Source organism: Octopus bimaculoides, chromosome 18, assembly GCF_046866305.1.
Source record: "Octopus bimaculoides isolate indiv1 chromosome 18, ASM4686630v1, whole genome shotgun sequence".
Lineage (NCBI taxonomy): Eukaryota > Metazoa > Mollusca > Cephalopoda > Octopoda > Octopodidae > Octopus > Octopus bimaculoides.
This window is the reverse complement of record NC_142945.1, coordinates 16775663-16793290: the sequence shown is the minus strand read 5'-3', so window position 1 is coordinate 16793290 and position 17628 is coordinate 16775663. Positions and strand designations below refer to the sequence as shown.

At 34.9% G+C, this 17628-nt stretch overlaps 1 protein-coding gene across 8 annotated transcripts in view; it reads right to left on the bottom strand.

Annotated features, from left to right (window-relative positions):
• Window positions 1–17628, bottom strand: part of LOC106871195 (histone-arginine methyltransferase CARM1) — an 84651-nt gene that overhangs the window by 32739 nt on the left and 34284 nt on the right. For all 8 annotated transcript variants that reach the window (XR_016244950.1, XR_016244951.1, XM_089365846.1 and 5 more), the window contains exons 2-8: window positions 13062–13184; window positions 7941–8041; window positions 5556–5660; window positions 4464–4574; window positions 2720–2897; window positions 2183–2273; window positions 1806–1887 (exon numbers count right to left, since the gene is read on the bottom strand). Coding sequence is in view for 6 of the 8 variants with exons in the window: in XM_089365846.1 (XP_089221972.1) it covers window positions 1806–1887; window positions 2183–2273; window positions 2720–2897; window positions 4464–4574; window positions 5556–5660; window positions 7941–8041; window positions 13062–13184 (791 nt within the window). In the remaining 2 variants the exon portion in view is untranslated. The remainder of the gene's footprint in view (window positions 1–1805; window positions 1888–2182; window positions 2274–2719; window positions 2898–4463; window positions 4575–5555; window positions 5661–7940; window positions 8042–13061; window positions 13185–17628) is intronic.

The following is a 17628-nucleotide window of genomic DNA, read 5'->3' as shown; positions in this document are numbered from 1 at the left end:
CAATCAAATCGTCCAACCCATGCTAGCATGGAAAGCGGACGTTAAACGATGATGATGATGATGATAGGGGGGGGGGCACCTTGACGAGATTGGAGCCTGCTGTCATGTCCCGCTATATTATGTACAGTGCGTACTTAGTTTAAAGAATTCGCCCCTCTATGTTAGCCCGCATGGGTAATAAAAAATCAGATGATAGTAAGCAAGATTATGTGGCTGTTATGTCCTATTTTGATGCAGTATGTAGACAAATATCGACCAAATTTCCATACATTTGAAATCTTTATGTACAATCTGACAATGCAAGATGTTATAAGAAAGAAACTTATTGTTTACATTATATAAAATTGCAGATAGATACAACCTTAAACTTTGTACTTTTATACACACTACTGTACAAGATGGTAAAGGCAGTATCGGCGCTCATTTTGCTACAGCTATGAGGCATGTGTATATGCATTGTAATATGGGTTCAGATGTTATAACTCCTGTTGAATTAGTTGATGCTTTAAATGCTAATGGTGGTGTAAGTAATACAGTGGCAGAATTGGTTGGTATTAATAGGCCTGCTGTTGAACAATTTGAACAGGAAAGCTTGGGGATAATTGGAAAATTTCAAAACATAGGTGATCATATGGAAGTACAGTTTGATTTGACAAGAAATTCCGCTTCAGTTTATGAAAATTCGAACTTACCATTGACAGTAACATACAACCTTATCAATGGCACTGTGAACGATGTAAACGAAGGAAATTGTGAAAGCGGATCCGATGAAGAAGATTGTGCTTCCAATGAAAATGAAATATTTGATACAGACACTGTTGAAGATATTGGTGTTGTAGAGAAAGATAGAGGCAGCTTAACAAATATCCCAGAGAAGCATCGTATTGGACTTGCTTTAGCATCAAATATTAATGATTTGGATATGGAATCAGACGATGAAAATCCTCTTCAATGTAATTTATGTCGTAGGGAATTTGCAACTGTCTACAAAATAATTGCAAGGGAGCCTTAGGACAACAAGATTTACTCAGTCAAGCTATTGTTTATGCTAAAGATATATATGAACAGCATCAATTTGAGGTGATTAATACTAGTTCAAATGTTGAAGGCTTTAAGATGTTTGATCCCATTCATAAAACGATCCAGCATAATAATGAGTCTTGTGGATTTGAAACAGGATAGGCAAGAACAAGAAAGCTCAGTAATAAGTATGGTCGAATCCATAAGACAGTAGGGGTGTGATTTGAAGATGATACGATCGGTCAAGTATGTAAAAGGTCCTTTATTTATTTGTATACTAAATTAATATGGTATAACTGCATGGTAGCATCACTATTTAAATTAATCAATAAAATATCATCATCCTACACCACTTGAAAATAGAGAACTCAGCAATAGTAAATTTATTGAGTTCTAGCAAATATACAACAGCTTGCTTGGTTTTCTATGAAGAGAAACTGATCATATATCTTTTTCAGAAAAACAAAAAAAAATCAAAAAAACCCATCAAAATACCATTAATTATTTAACTGACCAATTTTTATGGCTGATTATCAACAGCAGTAACATTATCATTTTTTTATATCAATTATCAATGATGCATAGTAACCGGGTGTAAATGGGTCGACAGTTTGAGATTTAAAGAAATTTGCAACACCCTAAATATATAAATGATAAAACGGAAAGCCCATATATCAAAAAGCACACATTTCACAATTCCATAAGACAATTCTGAAACAAAACAGATCAAACTTTGAAACAGAAAGAACTTGTGCAAGAAATTGGAGCCTAGTAACTGTACTTACAACAATTGGTTGCCTAAAATATTCAGTAACAGCGGCATTTCTTAAACTTATGAGGTTAACGCCATGGAATGATTCTTGATACCTAGGAGAATAAATCAATGAAGTATTAACAACTCAATCTTGTTGAAGATAATGAAATAACGTTCCCTATCATTACACAGAACATAAGTACAAAAGACACTAATTCATTTTAAAAATTCAAATGAGGTTAATGGAAACATCACCATATTTTACATAATTTGCTGTTGGTCATGCAGGTGCCGAAAAGTGCAAAGAAACTATTTTAAAAAATGCTTGAAATAACCACAACATATAGCAATGATATTTAACATCAAATGAGTCTCCAAAACTGTGATGAAGTCAAAGTGTATAATTACCAGAAGTTTGCTTTAGAATACTGTTCCATATATAAGGCTTCATCAGTAAAAGGAGCAACATGGAGATCACCTTGTGTAGGAAACATCCGACCTGTAAACAATAATGCAATGAGTTAAGGGCTTTTTTTTTTTAAAGACTTCTATACACATGAAGGCAGAGACAGGTAGAGTATGTTTATACATAACAGTAGTAACAAAAGAAAATTTAAAGAGGTTTATGCCAAAAATTCTAACATCTATCCATTCATTTTCAGCATTCACTAATCCCGGAACTGTGATGTGAATAGAGCCCTCAAGCACCTCTTTCATAGGGTCCGATCAGAAATAACCATCATTAAACTTTCCTCCTGAATCTACCAAATTCCAACAGATTTAGAAATTGTCATGAAAAGGAAACTACTTTAAAAATTAAACTAATCACACATTTAAATTTAGTCATTGGAGATAAATGTGTCATTAGATAGGTTTGAACTTGTTTCTCTTAAACTTTAAGACACTACATAATATCAATTAAAGAATGACTAGAAGCTCACTTACCTCCAGGCTTCAACCATTTTTTGGCATGAAGGAAACTTTCTAGCATACGTTCATTGAACAACATATATCCCATAGGTTCTGAAATAATTGTGTCAACTTCCTCGGGTATTGTAACATCCTCAACTTTGCCCGTGATAACAACAATTTGGTCAACAAGTCGGTTATCTTTGACCAGCATCTAAAAGAGTAAAGCAAAGAATATACAAATAAAAACTGTCTTTAGTTAAGACAATAGTGAAGCCTAAAGAGCCTGTAGGAATCACAGGAGGACACAGCAATAAATTGATAAACTGTTATATTCCATACAATAAAAAAAAGAACCTGTTTTCTTTATTTCTCAAGTTAAAAATAAAAGTTAGCCTTCAAATCTTTTCTTAATAGTTTTATTACTTTAAAGATGAATTTTTTTTTTAAGTGCTAAAAATGATATAATCAAAAATCTGTTATATGAAACAGACAGTATTAGATTAAAATAGCTGAGTATATGTCACTTCATGTGACTGGCTGTGAGTACATGCCATTGCTGTGATCACTCGTCTCTTGCTGATATATAGTGTTTTTAAATACAGCATATCTCCATAAGAGATATCTCCAGATGAATACAACAGTAAATTTGCTTTTCAACAATGTATTTTCATCAACTATGATATATATCAATAACTGTATGATTATATGTCCTGCTAACAAGTCTAATGTTGGCCAAAACATGGAATGCAGTAACCAATCAAAGAAACAACAATCAGAATTTGTATAAACACTTTCAAGTGTCTGCATCAGTTTCCACAAATGACATCTCACTGACAATTATTGTTGTTGTTGGCACTCTGTCGCTTACGACATCGAGAGTTCCAGTTGATCCAATCAACGGAACAGCCTGCTCGTGAAATTAACGTGCAAGTGGCTGAGCACTCCACAGACACGTGTACCCTTAACATAGTTCTCGGGGATATCCAGCGTGATACAGTGTGGCAAGGCTGGCCCTTTGAATTACAGGCACAACAGAAACAGGAAGAAAGAGAGAGAGAAAGTTGTGGTGAAAGAGTACAACAGGGTTCGCCACCACCCCCTGCCGGAGCCTCGTGGAGCTTTAGGTGTTTTCGCTCAATAAACACTCACAACGCCCGGTCTGGGAATCGAAACCGTGATCCTATGACTGCAAGTCCACTGCCCTAACCACTGGGCCATTGCGCCTCCACACTGACAATTATAGATAATGTACTTAGAGGAGACAGAGAAAAGTGGAAATACACTGCTTTCTATTATCCCTACCATACACAATACTTTTCTCTCCCATTTCCTCTCTCCACTGCCTTCCTCTCACAACAAAAACTGTTGGCCTTTTTCTCTCTCATACTGCTACTCTTTCAGTTATAGCTCTCTTTCACTTTGTGAGTTACAAGACATTCCCACTAATGCTGATGCCATACAAAATACACCTAGTACACACCGTAAATAGTTGGTAAATCGAATCAAGTAAACTGCAAGCCCCTATAGAGCTTTATGTTAATTTCAGTTTCAGACTTTTAAATTGCTAGTAATTTTACTCTAAAATGAATATGAGAGAAATGACAATTCTGAAATATAAAAAAGAAACAACAGTTTGTAACAATTTCTAGATATTCTGAAATACAGAAATCCTTCAAAATTAATAAACAGAGTTTTAGAAACATCCACAGAAGACATTATGGAGAAGAAGAGATGACAATGATAACTGACAGATAGAAAATTTATTAAAAAAACTTACTTCACAATGTTGAGCCATACTGCTAGCTTCTATTGCATAAACTTTGCGAGCACCAGCCTGGATTGCGAAGAATGAAAGAATTCCAGAACCAGCTCCAACATCAAGTATGACCTAATTGAGAAAATATTAAATGTGAATTAAAAAAATAAATGATTGAAATACTGGAATGAATTTTCAAGAAACTCAAATGCTTATTCATTACCACCATCATTTAATATTGACTTTTTTAAATAGTCGCATGGATCAGGTTTAATTTTGTTGAAGTGGGTTTTCTATGACTGGACGTCCTTCCTGTCACCAACCCTTACCTGTTTCCAAATAAGGTAGTATTTCCCTCATAGCCAGACATTTCTCACAGAAAACTAGAAACTAACAATCTGACTTGTATGACAGGGATGCTCATTTACAGCCATCACTTGTCTAGACAAGAGTACAAACTCACACATGACAGGCTTCTTCCAGTTTCCATCTTCCAAATTCATTCACAAAGCTTTCATCAGTCTGGGGCTATAATAGAAGACACTTGGCCATGGTCCAGCAGGACTGAACCAAAGACTATAATCAGGAAGCAAGTTTCTTAACCTGTGTCTATGATGATTATGATGATGGAGAAGTGGATTTATAAAAAAACCAGATGTTCACTGAAATAAAATCTGAATTGCAAAACAAATCATATTTTACTTTTCCATTAAACAATACTTATACTACTTGCAATCATACAATAAACATTATAAAGGGTAAAGACTCCCTTTGGTCAACAATCTCTCCATGCCACCAATATTATCCAAAGTAAAAAGGCAAAGGCCAATACAGCTTGGCACCAGTGACATCACAACTCATTTTTACAACTGAGTGAACTGGAACAACATGAAATGAAGTGTCTTGCTCAAGAATACAACACACAGCCCGGTTCGGAAATCTACCTCATGATTGTGAGCCTGATGTTCTAACCAATGAGCCATGCACCTTCAGTTAACAATATGCATTTTAACTAATTAACATGCAATGTGATCAACTAAATTAAAGTTCTATTACTGTAAATAACGTTTTATCCTTGCTTTGATTATTACATTGTGAAAAAAAAACACTAACCTTGTCGTGAAAATCGTCGATGTTAGCCAACATTGCACGTTGATATGTGGACGTTCGAATATAATCTTGCATCATATTCTGTTGCTGAGACAAGTAACCATAAAACTGTATAAGAGAAAAAATATATAACATTAATAATTCTAATTGTAGCACAAGGCCAGCAACTTTGAGGGGAGTGGGCAAGTCAATTACATCGATCCCTGCACTTGATTGGTACTTCATTTTATCAATCCCAAAAGGATGAACGGCAAAGTCAACCTTAGTGGAATTTGTACTAAGAATGTAAAGAGCTGGAAGAAAAGGTCCAAAGCATTTTGTCTGGCATGCTAACAATTCTGTCACACCTTGCCGCTTTAATAATAATCCTTTCTACTGTAGGCACAAAGCCTGCATCAACCCTGAAAAGAGGAAAGGTGAAGTCGACCGTGGCAGAATTTGAACTCAGAATATAAAGAATAACAAAATGCCTACCAGCATTTTGTCCAGCTGCTAACAGTTCTGCCACCTTCTTAAAAATAATAATAATCCTTTCTACTATAGATTCAAGGCCTGAAAATTTAGTTGAGAGGATAAGTCAATTACATCATCCCCCAGTGCTTGATCCTGTGAGGATGAAAAGCAAAGTCGACCGCAGCAGAATTTGAACTCAAAATGTGAGGATGGAGAAAATGCTTAGCAGCATTTTGACCAGCATGCTCACAATTCTGCCAGCTCACCGGTTTCATAACAAGACATTTTCATGAAGTTAAAGGAGAAATTTGGTCAACTGGATAAAAACCATACATATAACCTTATTTTTACAAGGTAATGTATAATTAATTCAAAATAATGTGAGAGTCATTTGAATACTAAAGGATTAAACATGTACTGATTAATTTAAAAAAATTTTTTTTTAAGAGCTTTTCATATTTCTTATTTTGTTTAGAACAATATAATTCCTGTTTCCATTGATGTTTCCAAACCCTTTAGTTTTTATCACAAGGATGAAACAGTGATGTTCTTATACAAACATGAAAAAGTGGACATTAAAATGATGACACCAAATTCTGTAGCACATTTTTCACTGCGCAATTTTCATCATCATCCATCATTTTGAATCCAGGTTTTGTCCCCGTTAACGGGGGTGGTTCGATCTACTTCAATGCAATAGCAACTGCCGTCACACCATCTTGCCATTCTCAAACCAACCCTCCCAATTTCCTCCTCCACCTGTCTCCTCGGTCTACCTCACTTTCGCTGTCCTGAAACACTAGCACCCTCTTCAGAACATGCTCCTCATCCCTACTCAACACATGCCCATACCACCACATATATATCTATATATGTGTGGGTTAAGGATGTTAAATAACCTAATAAATAACTTTAAAAAACAAACAACTTTTTTCTTTATACAACACATACAGGATATAAGTAGCTTTAAGCAAACACTCCAGGATATTCCTATACCAAACAGAAGGGAATACTTGAAACAGATGAAAGCCTGAATAAGTGCATTCATTAACAGGATGAGACAAAAAGCACATTTACCCATCCTGACATCTGCATATTCAAATATCAAAATAAAGCCAACATCACCACACACACCTCCATCTCCTTATAACTATCATTCCTTCCTCTCTTTCCATCACCTTCTACTTCACCCCACCAAATTACACACAGAAATGTCCACTTTGTCATTGGTCAAAATTGGTAAACAACCCTCAGTTAAACATCTGTTAATGCCATAACACCCAAAGAAATAAATGCATGAACATGATTTACCCAATGTCCATATGAATACTACGGACTGTTCTGTAATCATCCCAGGAATACGGATTGTGATCTTAAGACATGTGATTTGTGGAAATGTGCATCAAAATATTTATAAATTCCATCCAAGGATTATTATCATTACTCTATCTATCTATATATATATATATATATATATATATATATATATATGAATACATATATATAAATACACACACAATTTGTTCTTTGATATCCAGTTTTTCAATGATAGCATGAGTTGTGCAAGAATTATTGAGGCAGTAATCTATGTCAAGCTGCCCTTCTTATCACAAACCATTACCAGTTTTGCAATTAAACTATTTCTATTCACACGCACACACACACACAATGGGTTACCATACTGTTGCAGTCTATTACACTCACAAGTCTTCAGTCAGCCCAAGATGCATGAAGAAGACACTTACCCAGCTTGAAAGTACATGGTTATGAAGCAAATATATTTTACAACCCTATCACCAAACACTGAAATTTCTCGCATGGTAAACTTAGGAATGTAAGATCTTATCTTCAACACACTAGAGCTTTCACTACTTCACTGATAACACCACCACAACACTGTTTAAAAAAAGAAAAAAAAACAAGAAAGCAACCTACCTGAAAGTACTGCACTGCTGATGCATCATCTGTTCTTTCTGAGAAAACAGATTTGCGACCATTTGTGAATTCGTTCAAACGGTACAAGAAGGACTTCATAACTGAAATTGAAAAAATGTTTAACAAATGCATCAAGAAAATTGCTGGCAATCACTCTTCAGCCCCATACCCCAATGTAACTGCCCGCTATCTTTTTGTATATTTAATGAGTTTACCCAAGAACTTTTACACCATATTCAGTATCTGGACTAGTATTTGAACTTATCACACTTGGCAGCAAATCTATTTTGTGCACAGAATTTATTAAATCACTAGCTGGCTTTGTACTGTCAAAAATGATGGCGGTTTTCTATACTTTGTCACAGCCTGCTTCTTTACTTTTTAAGCGTGTCTATATATATATATATGTATGTGTAAATGCACGCATGTCTGTAATTCTATTTTCTATGTATCTTTCTAAACAGACATACATAAAAACACATACACTCACTCAAATATATAAATATATTTTACACAAACATTCACATACTCATATAGAGTTGAAGCGCTGTTTGATTTTTGCTTCACCGTTGACTTTTCAACATCACCATCCCACTTCCATCAGTGGATCACCCCTTCCTTTCTCATTCGTATGTTGTGACAGAGAAATACACAAGAGTATTATTATAGTAGATTATAGAAGTTACACAAGGCTCTCTTTGCCACTTCCCCTCTCTCATTGCCATTACTTTCTCTCACTCCCTCTCAGTCATGGTTATTACTCTCACTATTTTCTCTCCTCACCTTCACCCCTACTGTGTGATTTGAGACACACACACATACATACATACATACATACATATATATATATATATATATATATATATATATATATATATATAAATATATATATAAAACACCACGTTCATTATTATATTAGGAGATTGACTTTTGCCACATAAAAAATATCAATTCCCCAATGACTGAGGCATAGAAAGGAATTTTTCTTGTTAATCTTTAAGTTCAACATGATAAATATTCATGTGGTTCAAGAATAATTAAATAACCCTTTCTACTATAGGTGCAAAGCCTGGAATTTGTGGTGAGGGGGACAGTCAATTACATTGACCCCAGTACTTGACTGGTACTTAATTTATTGACCTTGACAGGATGAAAAGCAAAAGTCAACCTCAGCAGAATTTGAACTCAGAACATAAAGATAGACAAAATGCAAATAAGCATTTTGCCCAGCACGCTAATGATTCTGTCAGCTTGCCGCCTTTTGAATAATGGTAATTCATTATGATAGAATTAGAACAGCATAAGAATACAGAAAAATTTCTTAGATTAGAATGATTCAGATACTTGTAAATTATTCTGTGAAAATAAAATGTTTCGATTTACCTGAAGGTTTAACAAATTGTCAAAACATCAACACTGTGAAAATTACAAAAAAAATTCCCACACACTGAAACATGCATGTGACAGTACACATACACACATCATATATGGTATGTTTCAACCATATACAGCTTGTGGTATGAAATTCATGCGATATATACTCCAAATTCTCGTCCAGCAGCATAGCATGACAAAAAGATTCGAAGTTGACAGTGAGTTCATAAAAGCTCTCATTAGAATTTGCTCAACTTTAGTTTGTTGCTAAGACTGAACAGCTCAAAACTCAATAATAAAAGCATATTAATTCCACAATGGTGGAATTAATATTTTGCATATTGATGTTTGCTTAACAGCTATTTAGAAATCATTAACAGGCTAACACAGTATACAATTAAAAACAATATATTAATGCTCCCCCCCCCAAAAAAAAATACAGCTGTAACTCACAAGTGACAATAATTTGGTAACAAGCACCATATTTTTGGTAACTTTACACAGCATTCGGTCCAAGAATCAGCTGGTAACCTTATGCTCTTGAGCTCATTATCTTAAGCCACTAAGCTTCACGCCTAGTATACTCATGTATACTATACAATCAATTCCTATTAACTGTATAACTTTTCAAAATATGAAACAATTTAGCATCAAGTTAATATAAGATTTATCAACTAATTGCATATGAAAATGAAGTTAATATTGCTGAATTGAATTTTGGGAGATTGTCAAGATATGAATGAAGTAATTCTGGAGGCTTGACAAAATAGTATTCAAGTTACTTTCACCATTTCAGTGACTACCACAATTCAGCTTCTGGTGTATTGTTATCTTAACCCTTTAGTGTTTGCATTATTCTACCAAAGTTAATGCTTTTTCATCCACATTATTTTGAACTAATCATGCATTATCTTGTAGGTATGAAATTTTGATGAGGTAGCTGTTAATTTTTAAAACAATATTGTAGGGTTGGTGTGGGAGACCAGATCTGACCAGTTTGAACATAGAACAGGCAGAATACTTTTGGCCGGATATGGCTGGTTTAAATGCTAAAGGGTTAAAGTCTGGAGATAAAAAAAACTGACAACAGTCTGCATTAGCAGTTAATCACTAAAAACAATTCCAAAGCAGAGTTAATAGACTGCTTCAGTAAATTAATCCTTTTTGTGGATAAAATTTAGAAAAGATAGCTATGAATAAGGAGATAAACAAACCTTGGTTGTAATTGTCACAAATGAAGCTTAATTAATTCATGCTGTTATCTCTAGTTGCTCTTACTGAATAATTAACTAATCTAAGCATATGAATCTAGTGAAGTTCTGGTAATTGAAAAATATTCGAATGAATTGAAAATCCCCCATAGGAGAGAATTCTCAATTGATATGCTGATATTATCATTAACTTTTATTTTCCATACTGTCATGGGTTGGACAATTTGACAGGCTCCAAAGAGCTGCAAGACTGTGTCAAGCTCCAGTGCTAGCTTTGGCATGGTTTCTACAGCTGGATGCCCTCCCTAACACCAGCCACATTATAGTGTGTACTAGATTCCTTTTTTTAATTTTTTAAATTTTTTTTTTATTTTGCAATACTGGCACTAGCGAGATTACCAAGTGACTTGCAAGACAAAGAAGAGAAAAAAGCCCTTTTAATTGAATCAGAGTGTATTATATGAAAGAATGGATAGCTTTACGCCAGGTGTTGAAGACTAAAGTATGAGACAAGAGCAAGCATGGGTGCCTTGCTCTGGAAGATATACTGAGAGAGGAATGAAAATGGTGGTAACAGGGTGCAAGGGCTGTCTCAAGGTTACAAGATGAGTATTAGAGAAAATGCAGACAGTGGGAGGGGTGGGTGAGTGTCAGAGAAGGGTAACCGATGGTAAAAGATGGGGACAGTGGTGAATGTAATGAGTGATAGACAAGAGTGTGGGGGGGGGGGGGGTAGTTGATGCGAAATATCAACATAGAGGTGGATAAAGGAAGATAAGAGAGATTGAAGTGGTTCAGAAAGGAAGATAGGTGAAAAAATAGAGGGGGATGATGAGCAAGGTGATGTACAGTGGCAGAGATGGAAGTCAGAGCTACATAAGAATGGCTATAGTGAGTAGGGTAAGATAAATCGGCAACAACAATAAAAAACCGTATTGTTCTTGTTTTATTATATATTCCATAACTCAGTTAACAGCATAAGAACTTCAATCACTGAGTGTATGCAATTATTAGGTCATCAAGTCTGAAATTTGTAGAAAAATAAAAGTTTGCTAATGTTTTATAAATACAAAGAATAGCTTTATTCATCAAAGTATACACCCATACTGTCAATACACTTTTGCCATTTCTGCAGTAGCTTGTCCAGCTTGGAACTGTAAAAGCCTGGCAATCTAAAGGCAATAAAATCTTGGAAGGCCTGTTTTACAGCATTGTCAGAATTAAATTTTTTTTTCTGTCAAAAAGTTATCCAAATTCTGGAAGAAATGGTAGTGGGGGCAAGATCAGGTGAGTATGGTGGACGATGGAGAACTTCCAACTCCAACTCCTGTAATTTGACCAATGTCATTTTTGCAATGTGTGGTCTGGTGTTCTTTTGCAATAAAATAGGAGTGGATCTGTTGACTAATCTAGGCTGTTTTTTTTTCTGAGTTTCTGCATCATTTGATCCAGTTGGCTGCTGTATACTTGAGCTATGATTGATAAGCCAGGTTTAATGAAATCATAATGGATTCCACCTGCATCAGACCACCAAACACACACCATCAGTTTCTTTTGATGAATTTTGCTTCTTGGACTGTGTTTTGGTGGCTCATCTTTGGCCAACCATTGTGCTGAATGTTTACAGTTCTTGTACTGGATCCATTTCTCATCATGTTACAATTCGATTCCAAAACGATTCATTTTTGTGACAAGAAAGTAGCATAATGCAGACTTCCAAATGTTCCTGTTTCTGATTTTCATTGAGTTCATGTGGAACCCACTTATCCAACTTTTTCACTTTACCAATTTGAACTAGGTGAGTCAATATTATTTGCTTGCTAACACCAAACAACAACGATAATTCACGGCCACTTTGAGATGGATCTGATTCGACGGTGGCTTTCAGTTCGTCATTATCCACCTTTGTTTCTGGTCGACCACATTGTTCATTTGTGAGGACAAAGTTACCAGAATGAAATTTTGCAAACCAATTTGATACTGTCTGCTGTGTAATAACATTAGAATGAAATACTCCATTAATATTCCAAGCTGTCTGTAATGCTGTATTTCCAAGAAAGAACTCATATTTCAAAACTACGAATTTCCAACTTATCCATCTCTAAACAAAAATAGCAAAAATCGATTTATAAATACTTTATAAAGCACAAAATGAATAAGAATAAAGAAATAGATGCGTCAGCTTTCTAACAAAAAATAAAGATTGCCAAAATATAGTAATGGTGCAAAATAAGCAGCTGTCAAATTTACCATATACCTTACTACAAATTTCATACTTGACGACCTAATAAACGGAAATTACTAAGACAATATGGATTGAAACTTAGTAGGGTATGTAACTGTTGATTCTCAATATAATAGTGTGGTTAATGAAATCATTTTAGTTTCCAAGTTCGTTTTTTTTTTTTTTTAACCCTCATTCTAAAAATGACTATATATGACATGAACTGCTTAAATTTTTAAAAATTCTTTTTTTTTTTCCAATATTTAGACATAACATCTGATGAGATAGTGAATTGTTAAATTTATATATTACCATGGACTGAGGCAAAATTTGCTTGAAAAGAGGTTTGATCTTTGGAGAAAACAATTGACTGTCGCCCAACACGAGCATAGTCTGCATTGGAATCAATGGGAATAATAATTTTCTTTGAACCATCTGGAAAATAAAAAAAATAAAATACATAAAACAAGGCTTCATTAAAAAAAAAAAAAGGTTCCAATTTCTTCAGAAGTCACATCAACTTCTAACAAGCAGCATAAAAATATATTATCTTTTTAATATGAACTATGTATGATTTTCTCTCAAGTATAGTAGTTCTAGGAGCCAATTCTTAAATCTCACCATAAATTTCGAAGACAGTAAAATTATTATACATTTTCATTACCATTCATGATCATTTTAACATCCACTTTTATCATTGAGTTGGACAGAGTTTACTAACACTGGTTTTCTATAGCCAGATGTCTTCCTGTTGCCAACACCCATCTTTCTCTAAACCAGCTAAAAATTCCCTACAGCCAGATATGTCTTTACACAATATTGGAAATGACACTGCTTGTATGACAATGAAACCCGTTTACAACCATCATGCAATGTTGACAAGGACACGGACACACACACACAAACAGCTTTTTTTCAGTTTCTGCCTTCCAAATCCATTTGCAAGGCTTTGTTTGGCTCACCATTTTAGTAGAAGACACTTGCCTAAGGTGCTGCACTGTGGGATTGAACACAATAGCATGTGGTAGAGAAGCATTCATAAAAAAAATTCTTCATAATAGTAAAATAGAAATGAAACATTCAGATGAAAAAAAAAAATGAACATTCAAATTTACTATCAATTAAATCACAGAATATACAATATACACATAGAACGAAATAGAAGATTATCATTAGTTTTATTGCATTTTTGTATACTGACATACGTTGGACAAGGCTCTGTAGGGCAGTGTTCCATGGCTGCTTACCAGGGTACTACTTTATAAGGGATTTTATTCCATGTCTATGTATATCAAGCTTCCAAGTTTATTGTTTACGGGAGATGTAATATACCAACAACCAAAGCAGTGTCAATGCAAAGACATGCAAGACAAAAAAATACATGAATACAAACTAAAATCTAAAACTATATCACTACATCATTATTATTCATCTTTAATTACCATAATGAAGGGTTTATACATGTGTAAGGAAAACAAATAAAAACACTAATAACAAATATTGTATCCTATACAATATCATCATACATGAAATCTATTATCACTAAATTATAACTTGTTTTTATTATTGTTGTTGTTTTGAATTAATAATAATAATTATTATTATTATTATTGCTGCTGCAGAATTGTTAGTATGTCAGACAAAATGCTTAGTAGCTCCAGCTCTTCTCATTCTGAGATTAAATTCCATAAGGTCAACTTTGTTTCACCTTTTCAAGTAATAAAATAAGTACCAGTTGAACACCAGGGTTAATATAATTGACTATTTCCCTTTCCTAAAATTGCTGGCCTTGTGCCAAAATTTGAAACAATTATTATTATTATTATCCAAAATAGTCACGTGTCGCACGGATCCGGCTATCAACTGAGTCTATTGTTAAGATTGCTCTGCCCTCTTCCTTTGGTCGGGAAGGCCAGGCAGTTTTCATCTGCCTGGTGGCCGTGGCAAAAGCGGTTATGTGGTGGACAAGACTGAAAGGGCTGAAGATAGACATTTTCCTCTCTGGCAAATCTCTGATCGACTTTTTCAGGTTCCACTTGAAGAGGTGGATCAGAATGGAGAGGGAGGTGCCTGCTTCTAGCAAATTTATTGAAAGGTGGACAAGAGTAGCGAGCATGGTTCATGTGAACAGGCCTGCTCTGAGCATGCGCTTCTGAGTGGAGTAAAAGAAAGAGGAAACACTTGCCTGAGTGGTTAGGGAAACCGTAATTTTCTGTGGGGTTTGCATGTTTTGTATTAATCATGTCTTAATAGTCTTCCCCCTATTAGGGAATTGTATTTGTTTAATTTTATTGTTAATTTTTGTTATTGTTTTATATGTTTACTCAGTAAACCTGCCTTTGTATTTGTGTCCCTGTATGTTCTATGTAGGCTTATGTGGCCAACAAAGAAAACATTATCATTATTATTATCCAAATTGATTTCAAAGAAAACCACCAGCTATGCCAGTATTTTATTGGACCTAGGGAAAAAGCAGCTCTAAAGAGAACTAGACCTTACAAATGATAAAACACAAAGCAGAAAATAGAAAGAGAAAAGTTGTTTTGGAGATGTGTTGGTGTGCTAAAAACAGAAGCTAAACTGGCCATTACTGTAATAATGACTGAAGATCAAAAGAGGAGTGGAAAAGGAAAGAGAAAGAAAATAAAAACTTATTGTGAAACTATTAATCACTACATGAAAGTTTCAGTTAAATAGCAAGTTAATTATTCTTAACATATGGAAACAAAGTCTGGAGGAGGAACTTAGTCAAGTGAGTCCAGTACTTGACTACCACTTTATGTTATAAACCTCAGAAAACTGAAAAGTATAGCTGTCCTCAATGGGATCTGAACTAAAAATGTAAAGAGCTGGACCATTACCTCAATTCTGCCAATTCATTAACAACGAAGCAACCTTTAATATGAACTAGCTTTACTAATAAGATAAGGAAAGAAAAAGTATTAGTGACAGTAAACACACAAAGAATGTCTTAAAATATTTTGCGGTTACAGAGTTAGATTTATCAAGGTTTTCAACGGAAAATCCTTCGAATTCTGACTCGCTGCTTGACAGAATAAAATTCGTATCCATTTTTTTGTCAGGATTACAAATTTTGAAAACACAACAGGAACAAATTTGGAAAAAAATCTCCCAAAATTCACAAAATTAAAAAAACACGTTGATCGTCGTACAAAACTATAGCTGAACTGTTTACACAAATAATCACGTGTTTTCACGAATGTACTAACGAGATTTGCTCAGATATTCTCATTTAAATATGAATAGGTGATTACGGGTGGTTTTGGGCGGCTTGGTCACATGAACCAAAATTTTTTTCGGGCGGCTTTGGGCGGTTTGGTAACGAAAGGGTTAAGTAAATGCAATGTATTTTTTCATAAAACTACATAAAGGTCATCATCATTATTTCAATTGATTTGATTTGATTAACATATTCCAGATATTTTCCAATATGTAGCTATGTGGTTGCTTAGCCCTTTGGCATTAGCTATATCCAGCCAAAATATTCTTTTACTTGTTTCAGTCATTTGACTGCAGTCATGCTGGAGCACCGCCTTGAAGCATTTTAGTTGAACAAATCGAGCCCAGGAGTTATTTTTTTTAAAGTCCAGTGCCTATTATATCAGTCTCTTTTGCCAAACTGCTAAGTTACGGAGACGTAAACACACCAACGCCGATTGTCGAGTGGTGGTGTGGAGGAAGGGGGGGGCACAAACACACACAACTGGCTTCTTTCAGTTTCTGTCAACCAAATCCACTCACAAGGTTTTGGTCGGCCCAAAGATATAATAGAAAGCACTTGCCCAAGATGCCACACAGTGGGACTGAACCCGGAGCCATGTGGTTGGGAAGCAAGCTTCTTACCACACAGCCACTACTCGTTTTATTATCAAACTGGCCAGAACTGACCTCTCACACCAACCCTACAATATCGTTCTAATAATTAACAGTTACCTCTTCAAAATCCCAAAGCTTCAACATAATGTATGATTAATACAAAACAATGAGAATAAATAAGCATTGCTTGATAGAATGCAAACACTGAAGGGTTAAGTTGAACTTCAGTCATTCACTCACTCATCAATGAACATCCCCTTTTCTATACTTGCATGGGTCAAACAGAATTGATAGATCTTCTACAGGAAGATGTTCTTCCTGTCAACAACCCTCACCTGTTTCCAAGCAAAGTAAGTTTTTTCCATAGCTGGACACGTTTTTCATAGAACACTGGAAATCATTCATCTACAAGGATTACACAGAAACAGATGCACACACATACAAACACATACATATAGACAACAGGTTTCTTTCAATTGCCATCGACCAAATTCAGTCAAGACTTTTATTGTCCTGGGACTATAGTAGGAAACAACTGCTCAAGGTTCAACACGGTGGGACTGAACCTAAGACCACATGACTGGGAATCGAGCTTTTTAACCACACAGCCATGCTGAACATCACAGCAGCTTGAAGTGGAAAAACTGAAGCTATGCCACTAAGAAACAGATCACAGTAGCTAAATCTGCATTGATGGTGATATTGTGGATCTCCTATATATCCAGCATGTCAAGTAGTCCCCATAAGACACAAGCACATTGTGCTGCACTATGCAGTCACTTTGATCTGGGAGTTGGGCGGAATATATGGAATAATCTTTGAAACTAACAAATCCGTACACCAATTGGATTTCAAATGTCAATTTAGAAGTGTAGAAGAAGACATAATAAAAGACAACAACCATTAAAAAAATTCTTCTGGAAAACGTTATGTCATGCAAGCCACAACATATTTATCAAATTTAACAAAATTAGAATTACTAACACCAAACATTAAATCTAAAAATGTAAGCCATTGAAATCATTTCATATTTAATAAACAC